The following is a 27,572-nucleotide window of genomic DNA, read 5'->3' on the forward strand; positions in this document are numbered from 1 at the left end:
ACTTGGAAGAAAGGGACAGCATGGAACAAGGTTCCTACTTTTTATGGATTTAATCTGACAGCAGGCTGCAGTCACCAACCACATGGCTAAAAGTACAATAGAAAACCCTCCTATTTCTAGCTTGAAGAGCCAGAGGACAGGATCTGGGGAAACCACAGTCTCTAGAAAGTGAGGGAATAGATCAGAAAGAGATCCTGAGAAAAGGAGCCCTAAATTATCTGTATAAATTCCTCTCAAGACTTATCCTAAACCATGCATGCACAGGGCAGACTGAAAGCAACTTTCATCTAAGATAAAAGAATGCAACTGAGATTTGAACTGCCACCCATCAAAGGCAAGGCAGGGTTTTTATTTTTAATTTAACCAAGTTAATTGCCTGCTGAAACAAATGCATCCTCACTCTTAAGAGAAATATAACAGTATTCAGAGACTCCACAGCATAACATTCACAATGTCTAGGAAACACTCTGAAATCACTCAATATATGAAGAATCAAGAAAATGTGACACATTTTCAAGGGGAAAACAATGGATGCCAACCCTGAGATGATGATGCTCAATGAGGAGAGTAAAAATGCACTGGTAATGAATGAAAAGATAGGAAACTTCAGCAGAGAAATAGAAAATATTTTTTTAAAAAAGGAAGTAAATGGAGATTCTAAAACTAAAAAACACAATATCTGAAATTTAAAAAATTAACTAGATGCATTTAATAGCAGAAAGAAACAACAGAGGAAAAAGTAAGTGAATTTGATGGTATAGCAATAAAAAGTATCTGATCTGAAGAAGAAAAGGGTTGAAAAAAATTAACAGAGCCTTACAGCCCTGTGAGAGAACATCAGTGGTCTAAAATATGTGTGATTAGCATTGCAGAAGAGAAAAGAGAGAATAAGGCCAGAAACATTATGGGAAGAGATAATGGTTGAACACTTCCAAATTTGGTGAAGGACATACATTTACAGATTCAAGCTCGGCAAAGCCCACACGGGATAATTACGGAGAAAACTGCACTTATGTGTATCATAGTCAAACTGCTAAGAACCAAAGATCAAGAGAAAATCTTGAAAGCAGCCAGAAAAAAATAATACATGACGTGTAATGATTCAAAAACAATTGACTTCTCAGAAACTATGGATGCTAGAAGACAGTAGAAAAACATCTTTAAATTACTGGGGGAAAAAACCACTTTGGACCCAGAATTCTATTAATATGTTCAGTAAAAAATGTTATTTAATAATGATGGCAAAATAAAGACCGCTTCAGATGAAGAGAGTCTCTGTCATGCTTGTAAGCCTTTATCCTTGCTGTTCCCTCTGTCTGGAACACACAGTCTCTCCTCCAGTCCCCTTCCTATCTTTAGCCTCCTGACTCCTACTCATCTCTCACAACTAAGCTTAGATACCACTTCTTCCAGGAAGCCTTCCTGACCCACAAGTTCAAGTTAGGTGTCCCTCACTAATACATCAATAGCCCCCCATATTTTTCCCATCTTAGTATTTATCATGCTGTATGTAATTAACTATGTTGATTGTCTGTGACATCCACCAGACTAAATGTTCCATTAGGGCAAGCACTATGTTTTCCTTATTGGTGTATCTACAGTGCATGTAATAGGCACTCGATTAATATTTAATGAATAAAGAAAAGAATATCTGATTCCAAAGTATTTTTTCTTTCTCCTATGCCAGGCTGTCATCTTGGAAAGGGAGATTCTAACACTACTATAAGATTGAAAACAATTACATTCTCTTAAACTTTATGGAGAAATCTACTGTGCTTTGAAAAACTGAATCTTTTATTGAACTATCATTTTCCTGTGATTTCATGGGCAATTACTGTTTGGAGACTATCATATGTGCTTAACATAGATCCTTGGTAATCAATGCTTGTGAAAATCCTCATTCAATACCACTTCAAGATAAATGTCTAGTAATAAAGAAATCATTAAACTATGATACATCCAACTGATAGAATATTATGTAGGCACTAAAATTGTATTTATAAATCTGTGTAATCATTTTAAAACATATTTATATGTTGAGTGAGAGAAAGACAAAACCAAAAATACAGAATTGTATGTATAGTGTGAATACAACATTGTTTAAAAATTTATGTGGAAGGGAAAAATAATGCTGGAAAGAAATACAACCAAATTCTTAACTGTGTTTTTCGTTGGGTGATGGAACCACAGTTACTTTAAGCAATTCTTTTCTGTATTTCACAATTTTTCTTTAATGAACAAATTATTTAAGCAGCATTATTTCTATTCTGACTGTAGGGGGACTTTCTTATTTAAAAAGCTTGAAATAGGAAGTCTAAAGGTAGGTAGAAGTCCTCTGATATTCCGGACTAAAGCATGAGTAAAACAGGGCTGTGTTAAACCTCCTTTTTCTTTAACTTGTACCTTAATGGCCTGATACCAATCACAGATTAACCGAGTGCATGACCTTGTTGAAGGATGCTGTAAGACTGATCACAGGAAAAGAAGAAAGTGAATCCGCAGTGGAAACTGCCAGAGGCAGAAGGAGAAAGAGATCAGAGAAAGTAAACATAAAAGAACAGGAAAGGGGAGTGGGGAGAGAAAGACAAGGGGATAGGTATATGTATATACATTGATATATTAGCACCCACGTGAAAAAGAGGAGCTGGTCATGAATTTTTATTACAGGCATAGCTAGCATATTTTTGTGTTATTTTATTATTATCTGTATTAAGAGTACGTGTGTTTGTGCCTCATGCTTCACTATTCCCCGGGGGCAGACTGTGTATTTCTTCAGCCCACATGTGCTGTCATATCTGCCTGATGTTGCCAGGGAAGATCAACTGGACACTAGGTCTGGACATTCTGGAGCCTACTCTGAAAGCAAATTGCATAACCACGTGCTTAACTATGTGAGCTATAGATTTAGCAGACTATGTGGGATGGTTGGGAACATTCTGGGTGATAAAAGAGATCTGGATAAGGATTTGGGAAGTCCCAGAGGCATTTATAGAAAACAAGTAGATTAGTTCTCGCTGGATCTAAACCCATTTATGACAAACAACTCGACAAACTGTACAACGCTTGCTCATAGCCAAGACTGTTTTTGTAAGATGTTCATATTATTCTGTTGACTTTGCATACTGCTCTGTTATCACTGAAGCTTTCACTGGGCTAGTGGGATGGTTGGTGGGGGGATTCAATTATCAAATGTCAAGTGAGGGTGCTGGAATTAGAAATTAATTTCTACATGGTTTGATTTGAGTACAGTCATTTCCCAGAAAACTTTTCTAGCAATCCTCTCTTTTCCATATGATAATCCATCTTTTAACACATTTGGAAATCAGAAACAAGGAGACTGAACCTTAAAGGTAGGATATGTAAAGGGACCAACACAAGATCTTAGCATCATTCATTGACCTTTAGAGAGTGGGACACAATTGTTGTAGAACTCCTGATGATATAATTTGTAGTATAGAAAAATGTGGCTTCCATTACTGTATGCTAGAGTCTTCCACCATCCAACACAGTAGCCACTAGCCATTTGACCAAATTTAAATTAAATTAAAACTTCAACTCCTCAATAACCTGGCCACGTTTCAAGTGCTCAATAGGCATATGTGGCTAATGGTTACTGTATCAAACAGAACAGATATAGAACATTTACATCAACACAGAAGTTTCTATTGGATAGCACTGTTAATCTAGACTCACAGGATGGTGATCTAAGGACCAAGCATCTCTGTATCTGCATATAAAGTGACTTTAAAATTTTCTTTTATGAAAGTATAGTTGATTTACAATGTTGTGTTAGTTTCAGGTGTATAGCAAAGTGAATTGGTTATACATATACATATATCCACTCGTTTTAGATTCTTTTCCCATATAGTCCATTACAGAGTATTGAATAGAGTTCCGTGTGCTATACAGTTAAGTCCTTATTAGTTATCTATTATATATAGGCTTCCCTCATAGCTCAGTCGGTAAAGAATCTGCCCGTAATGCGGGAGACCCTGGTTCAATTCCTGGGTCAGGAAGATCCTGTGGAGAAGAGAAAGGTTATTTTATATAGAGTGGTGTGTATGTGTAATTTCAATCTTCCAATTTATCCCTCTCCTCCCTAATCCCCTGGTAACCATAAATTTGTTTTCTACATCTGTAACTTTATTTTGTTTTGTAGATAAGTTCATTTGTAGCCTTTTTTTAGAATCCACAAACAAGCGATCAGTTCAGTTCAGTTCAGTCGCTCAGTCGTGTCCAACTCTTTGTGACCCCATGAACCGCAGCAGGCCAGGCCTCCCTGTCCATCACCAACTCCCGAAGTTCACTCAGACTCATGTCCATTGAGTCGGTGATGCCATCCAGCCATCTCATCCTCTGTCGTCCCCTTCTCCTTCCCCCAATCCCTCCCAGCATCAGAGTCTTTTCCAATGAGCGATATCGTATGATATTTGCCCTTCTCTGCCTGACTTACTTTACTCAGTATGACAATCTCTAGGTCCATCCATTTTGCTGAAAATGGCATTATTTCATTCTTTTTTATGGCAGAGTAAGCTGCGTGACTAAGCACAGCACAACACAACATTCTATTGTATATATTTGCCACGTCTTCTTTATCCATTCTTCTGTTGATGAACATTTAGGTTACTTCAATGTCCTGGCTACTGTAAATAATGCTGCAGTAAACATTAGGGAGAATACATTTTTATCAAATTATGGTTTTCTCCAGATATATGCCCAGGAGTGGGATTGCTGAATCATCTGGTAGTTCTATTTTCAGTTTTTAAAGAAATCTCCATATTGTTCTCCATAGTGACTGTATCAGTTTACATTCCCACCCACAATGTAGTAGTGTTCCTAAAGTGACTTTTTTTTTTTTCAATTTCAGGTTGTCTCTTTGCATTAATATGCTCAGCTCAGAGTGACACTGGGGAAGCTGAGGCAGTTTAGCAAAATTATTAACCCTCTTACCACACACACACACACACACACACAAAGATAAAAATTCTGCCTTATGGAATGGTTAAATGAAATGTGGCATATTCATTAAATGGAATACAATACAGCAGTTAAAGGGAATGAACTAGAGAATCAATAAGGATAGATCTCAAAATTGCTGAACGTAATCATTTATTGCACACAAAACAATATTACATTCTTCCTATGTAAGAGCATTTTTCAAAAGGTCTGGAAGAGTACGTATCAAACCCATGACAGTGTTAACTTCAAGGAGGGAGGAAAGGTGAGTGAGATAAGGGACCAAAGGAATTTTTAGATTTTTCTGTAATGTTCTAAATTTTTAAAGAAAAAGGTACTCATGTATTACTTGTGCAACTGCAAATATTAAAACAGGACACAGGGACTTCCTTGGTGGCCAGTGGTTAAGAATATGTCTTGCAGTGCAGAGGATGTGGGTTCAATCCCTGGTCAAGGAAACTAAAGTCCCACATGCTATGGGGGACCTAAGATTTTACATACCTCAGGGCAACTAGGCCAGTACACCGCAACTAAGACCCAGACCTGATGCAGCCAAATAAATAAATATGTTTTAAAAGGACACAAATTTATATATATATAACATGAATATAAATATGTAAAAATATGATGTTAAAAAAAATAAGAGAAGTACACAAAATTCTAATGATAGTTGTGTTAAGATGGTGAGTTTGTGGGAAATTATTTTCTTCTATTTCTCTATTAAAAAAATTTTTTTTCTTGTGGCCGTAATGTTAATACAATAAAAAATTTAAATAAAAGAAGAATCCACCTTTATGCTGCTGACATAATATTACTACAGATCAGATGTAGCTCTTAAGAGGCAATGGGCTCTAGTACACAATTAGTCCCAGAAATAACAGCTCAACATGATTTATGTAAAAAATTTCAGTTGTCCTTGGTGACAGTCTCCAAGATTCAATTGGTCAATATAAAACCCCATTCTACAGCTAATTCATACTGGCAGACACATGGGATCCCACAGTTCCTAAAAGCAGAGGGTCCATTGGAATATCTACGAGACTTTCCTTCTTACGCTCAGGCCACCTGACTGGTTATGGGTTTTGGAAATTGTTCAGATCAAAAATACCTCCTCTGTGGTGTGGAACTCAGTTCCAAAAGCTGTTTCCTGAGAAAAATCTGACTTCACCTGCACCCTACCTCCATGGTGATATGAGGTAAACTTCCATGCAGGAAACAAAGTTGGTCAAACTTCCCAACTTCCAAGCCAGAACGTTAACGTGTCACCCAACCACTTGTTCATTTGACTTCCAAAACATATGGATCCTGTCTCAGTCAACAACAGAGCATACCAACACTAGCCTTCATCAGAGAATAAGTATAGTCAGCTTCTGAGGTCCTGTCAAAAGCCTGACTGTGAAAAGAGATATTTATGGAATATATTGTAAAGGACATTCTATCTATCCACTCTTTTAGGTGGCATTTTAAGTTGTGTCCTCAGATCAAGTTAGAGCACCAGAAGGTTACATGCCTGAACCATATTAGCTCGGCCCCTGCAGAAATGCTTTAATGTTATACCCTTGGCTTTTAGCCAGGACAGTTACAAGAAAGTAATATGAAAATCTCTTCTGTGTGCATTACAAAACTGTTACTGAGGACATTATCCCTTATGGTAAATCCCATATGAGAAATTTCTTACGCAATTTAGTGCCAGCGATGAACCATTATGTAGCTGTTAAAAATTGTAGTTCTGGAAGACTAAATATGAAAACGTGTTTAAGATATGTTCATTGAAAAAAGCAACAACACAAAATGGTACACAGAATCTAATTGCAGCCATGTAAAATTATTTGTGTCTGTGGACAAGGATGGGAAACTTGAAAAAAGTTTTCATAAAATTTTAAAAGGCAAAGCTGAAAATTATATGAGGGCAATAGGATTACAAATTTTTTTATTTTTTTCAAAAAATTTTGTTTGCTGAAGCGCTGTCTTTTCAAGTGAAGGATAAAAGAATTTAGTGACGAAAGTCTCTATCTTTCTTGAGGAATGGCCACGTGTCTTTCATTCTGATAGCAAGAATTGTGTAATTTACTGTGTTTTCCCTGTTCCCCTAGGCAGCTCAGGAGATTAATTTAATGTTCAGTCATCGCACACTAGCTGCTTCATCCTCTACATGCCTCTGATGATCTAGTTCTATAATCTGATGACATTTGTACTGTTTTCTTTCTGGTAAAGTGCCTCAAATTCCTTATAGAAAGAGCAAAACACGAAGCAGTTCCTTTAGTTTAAGAGTTATACACAAAGAAAATTGGAAAAATATAAGGAAGCAAAAAGGAAAAAAAAAACAACACTTTTAAACATTTCTTCCTATTTTTTCTCAACATATTTTAAACAAAATTATGAGCATATAGCATATAAAGTATCACATCTAGCTCTCTTCATGAAATTTTAAAATGCAAACATCTTGGGGCTTCCCTGGCTGTCCAGTGGTTAAGACTCTACACTTCCACTGCAGAGGGCTCAGGTTGCGATCCCTGGTTGGGGAAGTTCCACATGCTGTGAGGTGTAGCCAAAGAAAAAAAAATAAATTAAAAAGTTAAAATTAAAAAAAAAATACAAGCATCTTTTTGTGTTTTGAACGCTCTTCTGATAATAAGCCTAGTAAATATCATGCCATTTGAAGGTTGGAACCATAGAGGCCTACAGGACTGGTTAATGAGAAAGCTCAAAGATCAGTTCAAAGAGCCAGAATACTGATAGATGAAGCTTTGTGGACCTTATTCCTGCAGGAAGCCAGGACAGAATTTGTATGGGTGTGAAGCGTAAGCTCAGGGCGGTCTAAAGCCAAAAGTTCAATCTGGAGTCTTGTACCCATCTTAAGCACCACAGAAAATAGGATTTTAGACCTAGGAGAGATTTTAGAGATCACCCAATACAAAATTCCCATTTTGCAAAAGAAAAAAACAAAGCCAAAGAGGTGAATTGATTTGTGCAGGCTCTGAAGTCAGATGGCCCGGATTTGTATCTCTGCTCTCTCACTTAGTAACTCTGGATCTTAAGTAGGTCCCTTTACCCTCTCTAAGTCTCATTTTCCTTTGTGAAATTAAGATAGTAATGGTATTTAATTTACATGCTTATTCTGTGGATTAAACCAGATAATCCTTGTAAAGCACTTAGAACTGTGCCTAATACATAATAAAAACTCAATAGGGACTTCCCTGGTGGTCCAGTGATTAAGAATCTGCCTTTCAGTGCAGGGGGTGAAGGTTCGATCCCTGGTCAGGGAACTGATTTCCCATGCCTCAGGGCAACTAAGCCCTCTTGCCACAACTAAGAGCCAATGCAGCCAAATAAATACATGAAAAAAATTAAAACTCAGTAAATGTTATTTATTAATAGTAGTGCAATTATTATCATTATTCAACTAGTTTGTGATAGAACTACAATGAGGACTCAATCTCCCAACTCAATCTAGAGCTCTTCTCACTACATCAGACTGACTTCTAGGGTTTGGAAAGGACTGAAAGCTGCCTCAATCTTAGTAGTAGTGCCAACTCAAATCTACTTGGGGCTAAATCTTAGGATTTTAGTCTGGGGTGTACTTTATGCAAAAGCACGTAGCCTAGTGTCTGGAAATGTAGGCTCTTACGAAATGTTTATTAACTAAAAAGATTTTTAAAAAACAACGACAGGGTCGGGAGGGAGTTGCTGGCTTCTAAGAGAAGAACACGAAATCTTTCACAGAAACACATAAAGAAGGACTTAGGGAAGAGGGTTACAAAAACATGTATGTTCCATACTTGTCCGTGAAGACCAGGGACAAGCTGAGGTTCTTTGAGCTTTCTCGTTGTTATTTTTGTTAACCCCTGCATCTTTCTCTATAGTTAATAGCAAAAGTCCTGTGCAAACCTTAGATAGGAGGGGCTTTTTCCAAAACTGGGTATGGTAAGAAGAAGTGAGGAAATATTTATCTCAATTCAGATGAATAAAGCTGGTTTGGCAGCAGGCTTGGGGGGGTGGCATCCAGGTAGAAGAGTTGGTGGTAGCAGTGAAAGAGGCAAGCGAGCCAACCCCTTGGACAGTCAAGAGGTAAAAAATCTATCTATTTTTTTCATATTCTTTTCCATTATGGTTTATCACAGGATATTAAATATGGTTCACTGTGCTATGCAGTAGGTCCTTGTTGTTTATCTATCTTGTATATAGTAGCTTGCATCTGTGTTGGTCTTCTATCCTGAAGGATGTCTCTTCTATTTTCCAAGGTTACCTTGTTAACTTTCTTTCTTGACTACTGTGTATTCCAACACAGCAACAGTAATAAAGTGCAGAACTCTGACTTCTCTAGATGCATGCTTTAACGTCTCAGCGCGCTTACCATTCCATTGATCCTTCAGCTCACTCTCCTAAAGCATCTGGTCCGATGGTTTATGGTCATTTTTATCTGTCCAGAGTCTCAAGGTATACCCTCATCTTAACAGTCAATAAACATTTGTGGGTTGATTGTAGAATTTGTAGTCTAGCTGGGGAGAGAATACGCCCTCATGAAATGAAGAGCCATATAACCACTAGCACAAAATGAAAGAATACAAACAGTTCATAGAGGCTTGGGAGGTGTAGAGTTGTTAGGTGATCTGTCGGGTTGGGTTAGTTGGGGAAAGTTTCCAAGGCATGTAAGTTTTGAGATTTGAATTTGAAATTTAAGGTGATGGACACGAGTTGGTGGAAAGATGGACATTTTCAAACAAATGCACAAAGGGAGATAATGCAAGATATAACTCAAGCCAGGACAAGTGCCTGCCCCACCTTGCCATTTCCCTGTCTCAGCAGCTCTGTATGGTCTGCCAACACACCTGTTTCAGGTAGATGAGAGCTCCTTGTGACCTAGTGCCCAAAAGGCTCCCCCCTCTACCAAATTCACTATTTGTGCAGCCCTTACCAAATACCCCAGGCATAGACAGGAAATGTCTACAGTCATTGTGAGCAACTGTCTCCTATCTCTCTGGTCTGGACCTCAGGTGTGAATACACTGTCTTCTGTTTACCCTTTACATGACAAATGCATGTTGGAGTAAAAGAAGGTGGAAATATGTAGAACCAAATGGTTATGTTACCATGAGCAGACTAATATTACTTTGAAGGTCCAATGTGCTGTGGCCTCTGAAAAATTCTGGGTCGTATGGCTCTACAACCTTGATGGGAGGGAGGATTAATCATCACAGCGCATGTATCAAGCCACACTGCCGATGGTGTAATGCTAGGCACTATACAGAAAAGTTACATTACAGTCCCTATCCCTAGGAACTTTCTGTCTAAGGAAAAATGGGACATGGCCAGGTGGTAAATAAATATGATACATTTATTAAAACGTTCTCAAATGTACGAGTGCAATGTGATTTGATTCCTTATCTCATTCATTCGACCAACATTTATTGAATGTCTACTATGTGGGGGTCACAGAGATACATAAAACTTGTCTCTGCCTTCAAGGAGTTCACAGTTTAGTGGAAGAGATACCTAAAAGCAAGGAATTACAGTATGATACGGTTTATGCTGTATAACATAAGCCTGCACAAAATGCTTGGGAATGCTTCCAGAAAAGGGAGAACTAACTACCTGAGGGAGACTAGGAAGGCTGAATAGGGGTTTTCCAGCATAAGAGACTTGGGAAAAGGCTAATGAGAAGGAAAACATCCCAGGACGAGGAGGGAAAGGTATAAAAGGGTATGTATGATATTTCCAGGAAACAGTGCAAAACTCGGACTGATTGGAACTTAATGTGCCCAGTGAAAGAGAAAGCAGGAAAGGTAGCCTGAATCTGAAGAGCCCTGTATGCCTTGCTAAGGAGTTTGAACTTTATCACATAGGGAATAGGGAAAATCAAAGGAAGTTTTAAGCAGGGAAATGCTAAGATCATGTATAAGTGATACCTCAGTTCTCCTGCCTGCTAACTGTGTGACTGTGGGCAAGTCACTAAATCTCTGAGCATTAGTGTCCTTGTCTGTAAAACGGGTATAACAGGGGTATCTACCTCAGGGATGATTTGAGGAGTAAAGGAGCTAATGTACATAAAGCAATCAGCACAGTGCCTGGCACATAATAAGTGCTCCATAAATTTTAGTTGTTATTACCAGGAGTGTTTCTTAGAAAAGTTATTTTGTTGACAGCAAAGAACATAAACAGCAGTTGGAAAAAACTTCATGGTAGGAGGTCGGCTTAAGGCGATACTGCAATTTAATCCACTGATAAATAAGAATCCTGAACTGGGATTTGGATGTGGGAGGTTAGGGAGATGAAAAGACGAAGGGTAAGTCTAGCTTAGGAGACCGGGTACATTAGGACAACCATTAACCAAATTCAGAGATAAGAGTATCCAGAGGATAGGGGTGTGGGCGCAGGAACAGATATTGAGTTCTGTTTGGAACCTGTTGAATGAGAAGTGAAGCCGCCGAGGATGGGAACCTGGAGAATATCAATATTTGAGGAGAGGCCAGAAGAGTCAGTGAAGAAAACTGATTGGTCAGCAACCGCACTATCGGTGGGAACTGCGTATGCCGAGCGGAGGGCGGTGGGGGAGACACTACGATCAGCTAACCACTCGTTTATGTTCCCCAAGCCTTCTGACCAACTCCTCAACACTAAAACAACTCTATTTCCTCGTTAGTTCTTTGCTTCTTGCTTTTCGGTTTTCTGCTTCTTGCAGAGACCTCAATTTTTTTTTTCCTTTTGCCCTCTTCTGACGGAAGAGGGAACCGTCTAGCATCTCTCCACACGCTCATCTAGCGATCCTGAATCACTAGGGAGGAGGGAGGAAGAGGGGAAGGAGGAAAATGATTTTTAACGAAAAGAAAAAGTCCGAGACCACCTCTAATAATAATAATTAATGTTCCCCCTCTATATATCCTGCCACGCCGCTCTCCTGCCACCCTGATCGGGCTGACCGCGAAGTAGGACGGGAGATGTAGTCCCCATGCCGGACCAGGGTGGCACGACTAGAGAACTCGGTTTCCCAACCCGCTCTTCAGGCGCGTGCGCAGATGGCTGCCCTGGCGAGTGGTAAACAGAGACGTCAGGCGGGGGCCGCTGCTTGGAGCAAAACAAAAGGGAAACCCGGGGGGCGGGGGGTGGGGGGTTTGATAGGGGGATTGGTGCGGGAATTCGAGAGGCTGGGGCCGCAGAGACCTGGACCCGATAAAGAGGGGGGGAGGGGAAAGGCGGGGGGAGAGGGAGTCAGGGGAGGGGCAAGTGACGCGAGGGAGCGGGGCGTGGGGGAGGGCAGTGATCCGGGTGGAGGAAATTCAGGAGGAGTGTCCGGGGGGCAGCAACTTAAAAGGGGGAGGGAACTGCGGCTAAAGAGGCGTTCTGTGATGGGAGAAAGATTTGTGAGGGGATACGGAGCCTCAGGTTTAAAAGAGCAGGAAGCTGAGAGGTTAGGAGAAAAGTGCCTTCGCTAGGCGGAGGTTACAGGTGGTGTCTCAGAAAGAGCTCCGAGGCTGCAGCCTGTAGCAGAGAAGAAACGGAGAACTGTGTGCAAGGGACAGCTTAGGATCAAGCATCCAGGGGTGAGGGGAAGTTCGAGACTTTCTGAGGACTGGCAGGAATGTGCCCCCTGGCCCTCGTTGCTTCCCCCCTGAGGGGAGGCATCGCTAGGGACTGTGGCAGGCTCCTCTGAACGCTGAGCGGCGGAGGTCCAACTTCACGTATGGATCCAGTAAATGAGAATTCAGCCAGAGAGGCTGCCGCGATCGTAGACCTCGATCCCGACTTCGAACCCCAGAGCCGTCCCCGCTCCTGCACCTGGCCCCTTCCCCGACCAGAGCTCGCTCCCGAGCCGTCCGAGCCGTCCGAGGTGGAGTCAGGTCTGGGAGAGAAGGTACACCCGGAGGGGCGCTCGGACGGGCGCACCCAGCCGACCCTGTTGCCCGCCAGGCTCCCAGACTCGGCAGGGGGTCCCCAGCCCGGGATCCTGGGGGCTGTAACAGGTCCTCGGAAGGGAGGCTCCCGCCGGAATGCCTGGGGAAATCAGTCATATGCAGAACTCATCAGCCAGGCCATTGAAAGCGCCCCCGAGAAGCGACTGACACTGGCCCAGATCTATGAGTGGATGGTCCGCACGGTGCCCTACTTCAAGGACAAGGGTGACAGCAACAGCTCAGCAGGATGGAAGGTAACTATGATCCCCCTCAATACCTATCTCCTCCTGGTTCCCACCGGTCTCCTTACTTCTACTCTGCCTCCCCTTTGATACCCCTACCCCAGAGATCCACCTTCCGCGGTCAATTAGACAAGCCATTTACTTAGGACATAGTATATGCTTCTAGGTGCTTGATGCTGAAGGATCACAATGAATAAGACATTGTCCTTGCCCTGGAGAAAACTGAATTCTCTGCTCACTGCTCAACACTCCCAGCACTTTGGCTTGGGCTGCCCAAAACACTTATCCCCACAGAGAAGTCTTTATCCTATGTGCAGCGGGAACTGTGTGGATTCCCTGCAGGAACCTAGCCTTCCCTCCTTCCCCACCTCCCACCCCAACACCTTTTCTCCCATTCCTGTGGGATTACTTGGATTCCCTGCTTGCCTCCCAGTACCTCAGGGTAGAAGTACTGTTCTAGGATTCTGCTACCCAAGAAGATGGAATGAAGTGGAAAAAGGTAAAGAGTGATACCCCCGTGGGAAGGAAGTGGATCTGTTACACTAAGAGGAAAAAAAAAAAAAAGGAGGGGCTGCCTCAGTTTACCCTATATAATGCTGAGAAACTCTCCCTAGTCAGGGGCTATCCAAGTTGTGGGGGGAAGTTTTCATTTGCTGTTGAGGAATATTCATGGAGAAAAATAGGGCTCTGACTTTAAAACACAAGGTTGGGGGTCCCCTTGGCTTCCCATGGGGAAACTGCGGGGAGGGATTGCACTAGATGCTCCGAAAGCTTGTCCTGAGAAATATGGGACTCACAAAGTTAGGGAGCTTCAACTCCTACTGACGCCTTGTACTCCAGTAGGTGGTGAGACTAGCGTGCAAGGAAATACGGAAGGCTGAGTGAGCAGAGGGTCTTCTCCTAGGTATAAGAGATCGAGGGGTTGAGTCTGCAGTACCCCTTGGGGTTGGGCAGAAAAGAAAGCAAGACAGCTGACTGAGACCCTTGGCACTATTTCTGGGTAGACTGCCATGCCACAGTCGCAGCTCATAAAGAGCTCCCCTCCTTGGACCCAGCCTGCACAGCTGTTTTTTCTTTTCCCTTAGGTTCATTTTCCAGGGTAGAAGAAATAATCATGAGTTGTTAGTTATGCTGTGGGAGTGTAGTCCCTCCTTAGAATTTACACTTCTATTGGGTTTTCTTCGTTTACAAAGTAGTTAAAAATTTTAATCTTCACAGCAGTTCTGAGATTCCACATGTTACGTATTAGGAAACTAAGGTATAGAATGGTTGGGAAACTTGCCAAAATCGATAGAATGAGGACTTGAACTCAGGTCTAACTATAAATTATATGCTCTGTCTGCTAATCCACGCTGACATGGAATGATGGCAAAGCCAAATCAGGCTGAGTCTGGAGCCTGCAAGGCTCTCCCCCCTCACTCTCTACCCCCAAGCCTGAGCTGGCTTCCCTGGTGATATGCCAAGGTTACCACCACCCCACCAGGGGGCGGCACTCACTTAGAACAAGAAGGCTTAATTTAGGTGGCTTGGGGAGCAACCAGCAGATGCCCTCCTTCCAAGAGGTAAAAACGGTAGGCTTCTAGGGAGCCAACCTCTCCAAGCAGGAGGCTGTAGGAGGTAGTAGTTCCAAGGGCTAAAGAAGAGGGGATGAGCAAATGGCACTCATGGGTACTGAGCCTTCTCAGTAGACCCAGAGTTAGAAGTTGGAAAAGAAGAGGGGAGTGGGGAGGGGGTAGAAATCATAGTGCCAGAAGTAACTGTGGCTCTTAGTTACTAAAAGCTCAGGCTGGATGGACAAGTGTGATTCCCTGAAGGAACCCAAAACAGTGCGGCCAGAGTAGTTGGAGTGCTGTTACTGCAGGGTCCCAGGGAGACAAGGAGTTCTTCGCTAGAGAGCCCTGGAGCAAGAGGCCACTTAAGAATATTTTCCCAGGCAAAGGCTCTCCTTATCTAGAGCATCTGGCTGAAATACATGAAGTGATTTCTGACTGTCCATAGCCTCAGCCTCCTAGTTGCTCCAAGGCCTCTGGGCTCTTCCCAAGTTTCTAAACACTAAAGAGCTTCATGTGGGAGGTCAAAAGCCCCTAAGTTTAGAGTTCCTATGCAGAAATTCCTGACGAGAAGTGGGGAAAAGGAGGTAAGAAAGAGAAGGGAGGTTCCTGAGGGGTGGGGGTGGGGTGGGGGTGGTGGTGCCGGGGTGGGGGATGGGGTGGGGGAGGCCCTGCGGATACAAAGGGATGGTGCAACTAGCCTGGAGCAGCCAATAGAAATAAACTGCTCTAGGGGTTCAAGAAGCTGCCAATCTCAGCTTCCTGGGCCCCTGGGAAAAAAAAACTTATCTCTAGCAGAATATCAGCAGCGAGGGAGGAAGGAAAAACAGAGCTTCTAGTACCCAAGGCACTCAAGAGCTGACGGAGCTTCAAGGGGAGATTCACCATTCTTCACCCAAGGGCCACCTGTCAATCAGGCAACAAATATTGATTACTTACTGGGAGCTTGGCACTCTGAGGGGGCCACTGCAGGAGGGCTGCCTACCTGGACAACATGTCCTGGCATTTACAATTGATAATACAAATTACTTGAAACTATAAACAACATAATATAGATTTGGGGAAATTTTGTGTGGAACAGATGAAAAATACTGAACAAGAAATCTGGCTGCAGAAGTCAAGCAACCACTTTAGGAAAGCGAGAGGACTGAAGATTGATCTTGACAAGCTAGTAGAATTGAGAGAGGGGAGCTCCTTCTCGGGACAAGGAGGGAGGGAGGGAGGGGCCTGGTGTATTTGAGGCACAGGGAGAAGCCTGGCCTGAATGTAGTTGAAGGTGTGTGTCAAGGAATCTGAGGAGGGCGGCGGGGGCGGGAATTTTAAAAAAAAAGGAATCTGCAAATCCTGTAGAGTGCCAGGGCCCAAATGCCCTGTGTGGAGTGGAGCACTAGCCAGGCTGAGGTTCCAGCCCCTCAGCCTGTTCGGAAGACTGACTCAGGACAGGGTGGGTCTGTCCTGGGCTGCTGCTGTGCCACTGTCCTGTAAACTCCACCCAAGCTTGCACTCAAGGAAAGGGGTGGAGCTGTGGAATGCTCTTTCCCACTGGAGCCTAGTTCTTGATGAACTAGGAGTGCGTCTTTCCAATGCTTACAAGCCCCAGGCAGCCCTCAGAGACTTGGGTCAGGTAGAGGGCTGTGAGCTTTTCAGGGGGAAGGGGGTGCAGCGCCCTGTGAATAGGTCTTGGCTCTGGTTGTCTCCCTGCCCTCTGTGCAGAGAGGTCTGGCCAAGAAGCTTGTCTTCAGGTGGGAATTGTGTGTGGTCTCCTCACCTGCCGCTACCTCCCCCCACTACTGTTGCCTGTTTTCCTCTCTAATTTGACTAGCTTTGCATCTCCAGGATCACCCCCCACCCCCGGCTGCACCCCAGTGTCCTTTTTGACTGGACTGCTGACCACTGACCTCCCTTTCTTGTTGCCTCTGCCCCCTCCAGAATTCGATCCGCCACAACCTATCCCTGCATAGCAAGTTCATCAAGGTTCACAACGAGGCTACTGGCAAGAGCTCCTGGTGGATGCTGAATCCGGAGGGAGGCAAGAGCGGCAAGGCACCCCGCCGCAGGGCAGCCTCCATGGATAGCAGCAGCAGGCTGCTCCGGGGCCGCAGCAAAACCCCCAAGAAGAAACCAGCTGTGCTGCCAGCTCCACGTGAAGGTGCCACTCCAAGGAGCCCTGCTGGCCACTTTGCCAAGTGGTCAGGCAGCCCTTGCTCCCGAAACCGAGAGGAAGCCGATGCATGGAGCACCTTCCGTCCACGAAGCAGTTCGAATGCCAGCACTGTCAGCACCCGGCCCTCCCCCAGGGAGCCGGAGCCTGAGGTGCTGGCGGAAGAGGAAATGCCAGCCTCAGCCAGTGGCTATGCAGGGGGTGTCCCTCCCACCCTGAAAGAAGATCTGGAGCTGTTAGATGGGCTCAATCTCACATCTCCCCACTCGCTGCTGTCTCGGAGCAGCCTCTCTGGCTTCTCTTTGCAGCATCCTGGGGTTCCGGGCCCCTTACACACCTACAGCACCTCTCTCTTCAGCCCAGCAGAGGGGCCCCTGTCAGCAGGAGAAGGGTGCTTCTCAAGCTCCCAGTCTTTGGAGGCTCTGCTCACCTCTGATACGCCACCACCTCCTGCCGATGTCCTGATGACCCAGGTAGATCCCATTCTGTCCCAGGCTCCAACACTTCTGCTGCTGGGGGGGATACCTTCCTCCAGTAAGCTAGGCACGGGGGGTGGCCTGTGTCCTAAACCCCTAGAGGCTGCAGGCCCCAGCGGTCTGGTTCCCACCCTCCCGATGATAGCACCAGCACCACCTCCAGTCATGGCAGGGGCTCCGGTCCCCAAGCCCCTGGGGGGTCCTGTGCTCACACCTCCTACTGAAGCTCCAAGCCAAGACCGAATGCCTCAGGATCTTGATCTCGACATATACATGGAGAACCTGGAGTGTGACATGGATAACATCATCAATGACCTCATGGATGGGGACGAAGGACTGGACTTCAATTTTGAGCCAGGTATGGCCCATCTTAGTCATGGCAGCATCTCACAACCTATTCTTGCTCCTAGGTGTCCAGCTAGTCCTGTGATCTAGCAAGGGGGAGATTGAGAACAAGGGGTAGCTGGAGGTCCCAGGGAATTAGAGGGAGGACGTCCCATTAGAGTGGCATAGTTTCCAGATGGGACCTCCAAGGCCCCTCAGCAGCGCTCACCGCTACAAGGAAGCACAGGAGAGGTGGGGGAGGGGCTGTTTCTGTTTTCCTTAATGTGGTTCTTGCTGATAGAAAGTTGTCATGCCCCCAGATGAGCCTCTGACCTTGTCCTCCGTTTTTTCTTCCCACAGATCCCTGAGCCATGGCCGGAAGCTTCATTCCCTACTTCAGAGACAGAACCAGGCGTGCCCATATCCACTCTTTACCCTTGACCCCTCCCAGGGAATTTGGGACCCTGCTTTAGAGCTAGAGTAGGGTCTGCTAACCTGGGTACTGAGAAAATTATAAAGATATAGCTGGGGGGTGGGGAGGGAGAGGGGAGGGGAAGGGGAGAGGGTTTATTCTCACTGTGCCAATTAGGGAGCCATCCTCAGCTCCCCCCACCACGCATTCCCACCCCATAGATTTTGTAGCATGGGCGGGCAATACTGTTGGAAATGTGAAGTCACCAGTGGCCTTACCCCTGCCTTTGGGAGCAGGATTTTTTGTAGAGTCTTATCTGAGCTGGTCCAGGCTGGATTGAGCTTGAGATTTTTATTCAGTGGCCCCTTGGGCCAGTGGTGTGGGATTGGGGGTGTAACAGGGATCTGGAAGGGCCAAGGTATGAAGCCTGGAGTGGCTATGGCTCACCAAGCCAAATCACTCTTGGAAGACTACAGATAACAGAAAGGCTTTTTGTAAACCTTTAAAGAAATATAACAGTGGCAAGGTGTTAGTGATGGGGAGAATGCTTTTTTCTTTTCGGAAGGCTTTGCCATAGTCACCTGATGCAAACACTACAGATATTATTTCTGGAAACACGGGGGAGACAGGGGAGAGAACCCTAGGCCTGCAGAGAGCAGGGGGCAAGGGGAAGAGCTCCCATGAGGACCAGGTCTAGAACATGGTCTGCGCTGAACTAGCTTGGAGTTTCCCTGAGGAAAAGCTAAGCCAGATGCCTTCATCCTGTCACCTTGTGCCTGGGAGTGTGTGGTGTTGGGGTGCAGCCATACTCTCTCATGACCCCCTGTAGGTTAGTGCTATGGTGGGACAGTGCAGTTGAGGGCCTGGAATGAGTCTGTGGCCTGGGAAGGGGATGGGAGGGGGGAGAAGAGGAGGGAAGGATTTAGGGTGGTAAAGTTAGGCACAGAGACCTCCCTGTTCCAGGCCCCAGACAGCTGTCCCTGCCCTTCTTCCCCTTGCCTGACTGCAGGGGTTATGGGGAAGTGTGTGGTGGCAGGCAGGGGGAGGGGCGGAACAGGGAAGGGGGAGCTGGGGAGCTTGGCTGAGGGTCTGGGAAATGAGCAGGGATGGAGGAGAATGTAGATCAGGTTTACTAGCACCTGCTAGGGAAGGCCATCTGGGGCTCATTCTCCACCCTAGCCCCCAAAGCAGTCCCTCCCCCAGTCCTCTTTGCATTGTCCCCTCCCCCGCCCCTGCTGTGGGTTCCCATCATTTCCTGTGTCAGCGCCTGGCCTACCCAGATTGTTTCGTGTGCTAGATTGGAGTGGGGAAGTGTGTCAAATCAATAAATGAATTAATTCAATAAATGCCTATAACCAGCTCTGGTTTCTGCTGCCTCTCTGTTCCCCTGCGGATAAGGAAGGAGCAGGGATAGGGTCTGCCCAGAGGCAGACTGGTTGGGGGCAGGGGAATTTCAGCCGGGGACTTGGTGGAGTATGGTGGGGGAGGGAAGATGCCCATCCCATCACCTAACCCCAGCAGGAGTAGGCGGGCTGTGATAGGCCTCCCAAGGGGAGGTTGTCTGGTTGGAAAAGACCCCACCCCCTACTCTGTCCCTCAAAGGCTTATTGTACTACACTTCGCTGCCTTTCCTCACCCCCCACCCATGTGCTTGCCCCTGCCCTCTCCTGCTCCTATGGATCCTGAGAGTCTCCACAATGCCCGGGGCAGATTTAAGCCTTGGTGTCGATATTAGGAGAAGTCTTTCTTGAAAAAAGGAACCTCACATTAAAATGCCAGTGATTTCATTGCAGCTCTCACTTGGTCACTTTATTTTATTAGCGATGTTTATCCTTCCTACTGACAAAGTCCGCTTTGGTCTTCAAGACGGGAGCCCTGCGAGTGGTTCCCTCATCATCTGATCGCCCTGTTGATTTGGACTGGAAAAGGAAAGGGTCAGTAAGTAAAAAGGCCCCTGCAGAGAAGTTTTCTACAAACTAGGGCCAAAGGGAGGACCGAAGAGGTGAGAGGCAGGTCTTGGGCATGAATGTTGGATTTGGGAAGGAAATTCACCCCAGAGAGCCGGGGCAGAGGAGCCTTCAGTAGATAGGTGGGGAAAGGAGGCTGCTGGGACAGACCATGTTTGGTAAGGCTTACTGTGAGGTTCACAGAGGATTCAATTGGAATGACTTTCTTGGCTTCTTGGATTCTAAGCATTTTCACTCGACTCCTCTCCAGGAGGTCACATTGTGTACGCAAGGCATCTAGGGACCAGAGAAAGTCACCCCCCCCCCCCCCCCCGCAGACACACACACACCTCCGAGTACTAGAGACCTTCCCTACCCATCCCGGCCCTTCCATCATTCACAGGATCACTTGGAGTAACCGGGCCTAAAGCTAGGCTGAGAAGCAACCCGAAGGTGCCTAAGCTTTACTCTTTTCAGTGGAAATCGGGACACCAAGATTCCAAAAGCAGAAGATGAAGGGAAAGATGGGAATGAGGTGGTGGGGATAGGGAGATGTACTGAGAAGATGGCTGAGAAATGGCGAGGAGGGGTGAGTGAGACACACACACTCCTGAAGTGGACCTAGACTCTAGACCCCTTTACCTAGGATCCTGTGATCCTACCTGACAGACTACACCATCCCCAGCCCATATTCTCCATCACCCAGCTGAGTCCAGTACCCTCCACGTTCCTCCTTCCTCCATCCTGCTGCTTACCAATAAGCTCGGGTTCTGGGTTCTTCAGGAGGGGAACAAATGCTTTGTAGGCACTCTCAACTCTAGTTCCTGTGAATACAGTAGTGCAATACACCCAGCCCCATCACCCAGCCTCTCCCTTCCAAAGCCCCAAATTTCAGGACCCTAATACTCAATATTACCTTGGGCTGGTGTAACTTATTTCCTCCCCTCGGGTCCATCCCTCAGCCAGGTCGGGGTGGGGGTTGGGGGCACAGAATGTGCTAACTTAACCACTGTCACAGAAGCAATGCTCTTAGGCTTGACTAGAGACAGTCAATTTGGATCTGGTCCAAGGGGCCCTATTTGAAGGGTCAGATTCATGGTCCAGCTTTGGGGCCTTGCTCTATCTCTGGGGAATGCTCCCAAGTCTCTACCTGGTGCCCCACGCTCCACCTTACAAACGTAGTAGGTGTTTCGAGCTGTAAGGAATTTGTTGGCATAGTCTCCAGGAGTCTTCATCAGAAAAAACAACTTCATTGTCCCCGTTTCATCACATAAATCGATGGTTTCTGGAGGGAGGGCCACAGGGTAATCAAGGCAGCTAAGGAAGGGGAGCAGGAGCGAAAGGGGCCAGTGATCCTATCCAGAACGGGCTGAGGAAGCTGTGGGGATTCAAGGAGTTCTCTTCTTGCCAGCAGGAGAACTCGGGGGCTCGAAGTAGTAGGCTTGATGACCCTACTACTTCAGACCCTTGGCCGTGAGTCCCCTCCCCATACTCCTCACCTGTTTTAGGCAACCCCACTTTACGGCGGGCATAATGCAGCAGCAGAAGGACAGAACAGTTAGCATTGGCCAGAAACTGCTGATTATCTGAGAAGAGACAGGATGGGGCATGTGGCCCTTCCCCAGTTATACCATCCCTGTGCCCTCCACTGCCCCTCCAATACCCTCACCCCTACATATAGACTCCAGCTCTGTGATACCCCTCACCTCCATGTTTGATAAAGATGAACATGTTCTCAAGATCTTCTCACTCTTCAAAGAGAGTCTTGATACGTCATGGCAGAAGGAAGGTGTCCTAGAGGCCTTGGGGGGCCAAGTGGGCCCATAAGATCAGGGGGCTGGAGAGGCAGATGGATTACATTGACTGAGGAGGCCCAGACTGGGCAGATAGGAGAGAGCTATGGGCAGCTGTGGATAACCAACATCCCTAGGGGTGGGGCCTGAGGCTGCAGCTGAGGGATTATGAGGTCAGAAGTGCTATGTGTGGCAGAAGGTGGAGGAAGGCTAAGGGGAGAAGCACCTGGGTGGGGTCTATAAAAATGTGTTGAAAATGGGGGCAATGACAATAACCAAAGAAAATCAGGGCAGCATGGTAAATCTTACTCTAAAATGGGCCCCGGAAGGAGTGTAGAACACCTAGAGTGAGGTCTGTTTCTAGAGCAGCACTCTTTCCTAGGGAATTTGTAGAGCATCGCTACTGTGGCTACTGTGGCGGGAGCCCATGGCTCCTGTTTTGTGCCCTCAGTTCTGTGCCTCCCACCCTGATTGGATCCCACGTTTCCCTTGTTCCCCACCCCAACAATAGACATCCTTGATGATTATCAACAATTTTATTTCTCATTAGTTTCTGGAACAATTGAAGGGTAGATGGAAAGGGGAGGGAGGGATGGCAGAAGCAATACTGTGAGAAGGAAGGGCTGGACTGGGGGAGATGAGAAACATGGATGGGGCCAAGGGGCAATTCTCAAGTAGGAGATATTGAATGAGGGGGCAGTGATGAGGGAACAAAATTCAAAATCAGCCACAGGCGGCGAGGTGAGCATTGGACCCAAGTTGGTTGGACAAGGGCAAGTTAGCACAGTTTAGGGCTCCAGGACCCTGGGTTCTTGTCAGGGCCTCAGGGCTCAGGCTTCAGGGTGTAACATGGAGGAGCCCAGTAGGGGCTATGCTGGCTGCAGGGGGAGCCCCCAGGCCCTTCCCCTCCTTTGGGGGGAATCTCACTGACGTGGCAGAGCCGTTCACTGTAGTCTGGCTGCAGACTCTCGGCCAGTCCCTTAGATACACCACTCCAGGCCTAAAGACAAATATCTCCAGGTCAGGGGTCTGTGCCAAGGGAACTCTCCTGATCTGCAACCACTGTGATTACAGAAGGGACACACACACTCCTGGTCCCCCAATACCACTGTTTCCATCTGCCTCAACCAATCTAGGATCAGTTCTGGGTGTCTCTCTGTGTCGAGCCCATCCCCCAAATGGTCAGCCACATCCTGACTGTTAGTGCAGGCCCCTCTCCCCTCCCCTCCTTCCCCCATGCTCTCTCTAGCTGGCAGGCAGTTGGTGGCAGTTGACACACTGAAGTCTGCGTATGACAGTGTTCTCACCGAGAAGTTTCCATGGTATTCAGTAACCAGATCCTCTAGGTTCTTGAGGGTAGGAATTCGGGGCATTGTCCTGAGCAGGGAGAAAGAAGGAGTAGGAGCACATCAGTCACACTCTTTTATTGTCCTTCTCCCCCTTCTCCCACATGGAATGAAATGATTCTGTGTTGCCTGTGCCTGCATCTTCCTTTCATCCTCATGCCCTCTTGGGTGATCCTCTTGGGTGATTCCTTACTGTCCACCCTCTACCTCTGGAGACCCTGTGATAACCCTCCTCTACTATTCCCAGTACTACCACCCCCACCTCATTTTCCTGGGATTCAGAATTCTCACCGTTCCAGCCAGCAGTACACACAGATGAGGCTCACAATCAATCCCATGGAACCAAGAGGGATCAGCACAGCTTCCAATGCAAACAACGAAGGATTTTCTGGATTCTCAAGATTCTCTGTTGGAAAGAGGAAAGGAAAAGAGACCTAACATTTGTAGTACCCCTACTACATGCCAACATTTAGAGTGCCAACTTGGTGCCAGACACTGTGCTCAACACTATCTGTGTGTATATTCAATCCTCACAACTCCTGAGGGGCCAGGGAGCAATTATTACGTCCATTTTACAAACAAAGGAACAGAATCAAAAAGGTCAGTGATGTGCCCAAGGTCAAAGAGGTAGGAAGTGGCAGAGGCAGGTTTAAACCTTAGATTTGCCTGGTTCCAAAAGCCATCTTTACCATGCAGGCTTTCTGGGAATGCTGCAGGGAAATCTTACACATTCTGTATCCCCTTTGAATACCCCCTCAGCCTCCTTCTCAATCCACTCCCCCTGCTCTAACAACACACTGATCCAACACTACACAGAAAAATCCTGCTTCCTGGGAGTTGGAGTTGAACAGTGAGGGGAGATGGGCCACCAAGTTTGGGGTCTTAGTGGTAGGGAGGCAGGGCAAAAGACAATGGTGCTAGAAAGGTTGGGGTACTCGGCTCATGGGTCAGGGTGATGTGTTAGGTCCATTTTACCTTTTGAAGTATTGCTGCCCCAGTGAATTGGGTAGCTCCAGTCACTCCAATGCTGAGCACTTCCACAAAGTGGGTTATAACGGCTCCGAACACGGAACGTGTAGAGTTTCTGTGCATCCACGCTAGGCAGAGAGAAGCTATGTCTGTGGTCCACGGATTGTTCCTTGAGGAGAAAGAGAGTGAGGGAAAGATGGGTGTTTATAGAAGAAGGCAGAATGAAAACTGCTGCCCCCGCTCCCATCTCACATCATCTTCTGGTTCTTCTCAGTTTCTCCCTCCTCTCTTGACTATTCAAGTCACACTGCTACCCTCACTGACCAGAACTGAATGCTTTTGTTTACTTGCCTTTCTGGTATTGGGAAGTGTACGGGTAGGGAAACCTTAAGGAAAACTCAAAGATGAGGAGAGAAAGGAGTCAGAGGAGGAGGGTGGAAGGTGGGCAGGGGAACTGAGAGGCAGAGAGCAGGAGCTGGGGAGCAGCATTCCTGTTGGCTGATTGAATCCTTTATCCCTACTTGCTCGGCCAGGGCTGCTATCCCCACTCACTCACCGTCCAGCTTCGGTCCCGGTCACTCCGGTACTGCACCAGGTGCTCCAGACAGTGGTCCAAGTATCTGTTGCTCCAGCTCAGTTCTACCTGGAATTCACTCAGGTTGCGAAGCGTCAGGTTCTCCGGAGCCCAGGGGATCACTGGAGATATGTGTGCATGTGTGGTCATTCCCCTGGCCTAGATAAGTCAGGATCCTGAAGGTAGTGCCCCTGAGCTCTCCTCACTTCCCCATTCTGTCCCTCGCCTCCTCTTTTCTGCCACATACACTTATGGTGAAAGAACACCACTTTAAATACTCCAGTACCCCACAATATCCTTCGACCTTCCTTTCCAACTTACCCAGATCCTGCAGTTTTAGCATCTGTTTGGGCTGCTTCCTGTGTTCTCGTGGGTCCTGGAGCTGGACAACAAATGTTTCGTAGAGACGGATCTCCTTTTTTCCAAACCAACAGCCAGAAGTGATTCCTTCAGAGAATAGATAGTGGCCACACTCCTGGAGTTTATCATCACCAAAGTTCCTGTACCTAGAGAAGGTTTTCAAGGGAGAATAACAATGAGGTAAATAAACTTGGGTACTCCAGATTTCCACAGCCCAGCCTCGGCTCCTCTAAACTGATTTATGACTTACCCCACGAGAAAACAGTGGAGAGCTTAGGGTGCTGGCTACTCTCTTTCTTGGTCCCCACACAGTCTTTTCACATCTAGTCTTTCACATCACCTCCTCCTCCTCCCTCTCCCTCCCCACCCCCGTCAGGGCTACCCGTCTCATACCCATAATGCAGAGTCAGGTTGTTGGGCTGGGGCTCAGAGCTGCTGTTCCAAGTGCAATTCATATACTCCACATTGAACACAAAACATTGAACCTTTGGGAGTGGCAGAGTGGAAACATCGAGGGTCCCAGCGGGTTTCGAAGTCAGGAAGAAGTCTAGGTTGGAGAGAAAATGAAGTGGGGGAGGGGAAGAGAAGACAAGATGGTCAGACGCAGAAGCAGAGTGAGGCAAGGAACCCTTCCCTTGCCCTCCCTACAGTACTTTTAAATTCTGCCCGCATCCTTCTAATGCCTGGTGGCAGGTTTCAGGATTCTGTGCGACCCCTTCTCACAGCTTCCCTTCTCACCAACCTCCTCCAGTCCCAGGTTTCCCACCAATGTCTTCATTCCCACTGGGCGTGAGGAACTTTGGGTTCAGCCCCACCCCCAGCAGAGGTAGCTGGAGAAATAAGAGGGATCTGAGTGGCAACGGTGGCTTCAACATGGCGCTTACTCTTCGTTCCCTGGGTGTCGACTGTGTCAGGAACCTGGGCCCCTTACCGACTACTCCTCCCCACCCACACATTTCCTTCTGTCATAACTTCCGGTGGAAAGAACCTTTGAAACCAGGGCTTTACGGAGGGTGTGGTCAAACTACCGCACAACTGCACTCATCTCACATGCTAGTAAAGTAATGCACAAAATTCTCCAAGCCAGGCTTCAGCAATATGTGAACCGTGAACTCCCTGACGTTCAAGCTGGTTTTAGAAAAGGCAGAGGAGCCAGAGATCAAATTGCCAACATCCGCTGGATCATGGAAAAAGCAAGAGAGTTCCAGAAAAACATCTATTTCTGCTTTATTGACTATGCCAAAGCCTTTGACTGGGTGGATCACAATAAACTGTGGAAAATTCTGAAAGAGATGGGAATACCAGACCACCTGACCTGCCTCTTGAGAAATCTGTATGCAGGTCAGGAAGCAACAGTTAGAACTGGACATGGAACAACAGACTGGTTCCAGATAGGAAAAGGAGTACATCAAGGCTGTATATTGTCACCCTGCCTATTTAACTTATATGCAGAGTACATCATGAGAACCGCTGGACTGGAAGAAACACAAGCTGGAATCAAGATTGCCAGGAGAAATATCAATAACCTCAGATATGCAAATGACACCACCCTTATGGCGGAAAGTGAAGAGGAGCTAAAAAGCCTCTTGATGAAAGTGAAAAAGGAGAGTGAAACAGTTGGCTTAAAGCTCAACATTCAGAAAATGAAGATCATGGCATCCAGTCCCATCACTTCATGGGAAATAGATGGGGAAACAGTGGAAACAGTGGCAGACTTTATTTTGGGGGGCTTCAGAATCACTGCAGATGGTGACTGCAGCCATGAAATTAAAAGACGCTTATTCCTTGGAAGAAAAGCTATGACCAACCTAGACAGCATATTGAAAAGCAGAGACATTACTTGGCCAACAAAGGTCCGTCTAGTCAAGGCTATGGTTTTTCCTGTGGTCATGTATGGATGTGAGAGTTGGACTGTGAAGAAGGCTGAGTGCCAAAGAATTGATGCTTTTGAACTGTGGTGTTGGAGAAGACTCTTGAGAGTCCCTTGGACTGCAAGGAGATCCAACCAGTCCATTCTGAAGGAGATCAGTCCTGGGTGTTCATTGGAAGGACTGATGCTAAAGCTGAAACTCCAATACTTTGGCCACCTCATGTGAAGAGTTGACTCATTGGAAAAGACTTTGATGCTGGGAGGGATTGGGGGCAGGAGGAGAAGGGGACAACCAAGGATGAGATGGCTGGATGGCATCATGGACTCGATGGACGTGAGTCTTAGTGAACTCCGGGAGATGGTGATGAACAGGGAGGCCTGGCGTGCTGTGATTCATGGGGTCGCAAAGAGTCGGACATGACTGAGCAACTGAACTGAACTGAACTGTGGTGAATGTCTGCTATGACACAGGCTAAATCCTCCAGGAGATTAGGTGTTAATCTAATCTGTATGTATAACACCACCACTGTAATGTGGTGTAAGTAGAGACTAAAGCTGGGTATCCAATATTGTCACAGACTCAAGAATCCTCAGACTACCTAGATCCTGGGAAGGATCTGTTCACTACCACCACCATTCCCAATCACCTTCTCATCTAAATTGTTTCATCCCATAGAGTGGAGGGTCTGAACCTCCCCTCATTTG

General features: G+C 46.3%; 3 protein-coding genes across 4 annotated transcripts; 1 reads left to right on the forward strand and 2 right to left on the reverse strand.

Annotated features, from left to right (window-relative positions):
- Positions 1-11,954: 11,954 nt before the first annotated feature.
- FOXO4 (forkhead box O4) lies at positions 11,955-19,369 on the forward strand. The gene is made up of 3 exons (XM_070291744.1): positions 11,955-13,098; positions 16,566-17,631; positions 17,958-19,369. The coding sequence occupies exons 1-3, from the start codon at positions 12,634-12,636 to the stop codon at positions 17,963-17,965; spliced, it is 1,539 nt and encodes a 512-aa protein (XP_070147845.1). The 5' UTR covers positions 11,955-12,633; the 3' UTR covers positions 17,966-19,369.
- Positions 19,370-19,791: 422 nt separating this feature from the next.
- On the reverse strand, positions 19,792-21,792 carry CXHXorf65 (chromosome X CXorf65 homolog). Of its 2 annotated transcripts, XM_070291747.1 has the most exons (6): positions 21,662-21,792; positions 21,455-21,541; positions 21,106-21,240; positions 20,711-20,779; positions 20,146-20,252; positions 19,792-19,928 (listed from the first exon to the last, which is right to left on the reverse strand). In XM_070291747.1, the coding sequence occupies exons 1-6, from the start codon at positions 21,684-21,686 to the stop codon at positions 19,827-19,829; spliced, it is 525 nt and encodes a 174-aa protein (XP_070147848.1). In that variant the 5' UTR covers positions 21,687-21,792; the 3' UTR covers positions 19,792-19,826. The 2 variants fall into 2 exon arrangements, with proteins under 2 accessions (XP_070147848.1, XP_070147847.1); XM_070291746.1 differs by having other exon boundaries at positions 19,792-20,252.
- Positions 21,793-22,265: 473 nt separating this feature from the next.
- IL2RG (interleukin 2 receptor subunit gamma) lies at positions 22,266-26,067 on the reverse strand. Its single transcript, XM_070291745.1, has 8 exons — positions 25,740-26,067; positions 25,391-25,544; positions 24,959-25,143; positions 24,620-24,759; positions 24,070-24,232; positions 23,386-23,500; positions 23,056-23,125; positions 22,266-22,748 (listed from the first exon to the last, which is right to left on the reverse strand). Exons 1-8 carry the CDS (start codon positions 25,951-25,953, stop codon positions 22,572-22,574), a joined length of 1,218 nt encoding a protein of 405 aa, XP_070147846.1. The 5' UTR covers positions 25,954-26,067; the 3' UTR covers positions 22,266-22,571.
- Between the last annotated feature and the right edge of the window lie 1,505 nt (positions 26,068-27,572).

This window comes from Ovis canadensis, chromosome X, assembly GCF_042477335.2.
Source record: "Ovis canadensis isolate MfBH-ARS-UI-01 breed Bighorn chromosome X, ARS-UI_OviCan_v2, whole genome shotgun sequence".
Lineage (NCBI taxonomy): Eukaryota > Metazoa > Chordata > Mammalia > Artiodactyla > Bovidae > Ovis > Ovis canadensis.

Bases quoted from the DNA above. Each gene is read 5' to 3' on its own strand.
- CXHXorf65 (XM_070291746.1), bottom strand. From the start codon at position 21,686: ATGTTCATCTTTATCAAACATGGAG. The intron at 21,542-21,661 runs GTGAGGGGTATC...GTCTCTTCTCAG, and splicing joins CATCTTTATCAAACATGGAG to ATAATCAGCAGTTTCTGGCC. The intron at 21,241-21,454 runs GTGAGGAGTATG...CCCTCCCTCCAG, and splicing joins AGTGGGGTTGCCTAAAACAG to AAACCATCGATTTATGTGAT.
- FOXO4 (XM_070291744.1), top strand. From the start codon at position 12,634: ATGGATCCAGTAAATGAGAATTCAGCCAGAGAGGCTGCCGCGATCGTA. The intron at 13,099-16,565 runs GTAACTATGATC...TGCCCCCTCCAG, and splicing joins ACAGCTCAGCAGGATGGAAG to AATTCGATCCGCCACAACCT.
- IL2RG (XM_070291745.1), bottom strand. From the start codon at position 25,953: ATGTGTGGGTGGGGAGGAGTAGTCGGTAAGGGGCCCAGGTTCCTGACA. The intron at 23,501-24,069 runs GTAAAATGGACC...TCTTTCCAACAG, and splicing joins GGGCAGCAATACTTCAAAAG to AGAATCTTGAGAATCCAGAA. The intron at 23,126-23,385 runs GTGAGAATTCTG...CTCCCTGCTCAG, and splicing joins GTGTACTGCTGGCTGGAACG to GACAATGCCCCGAATTCCTA.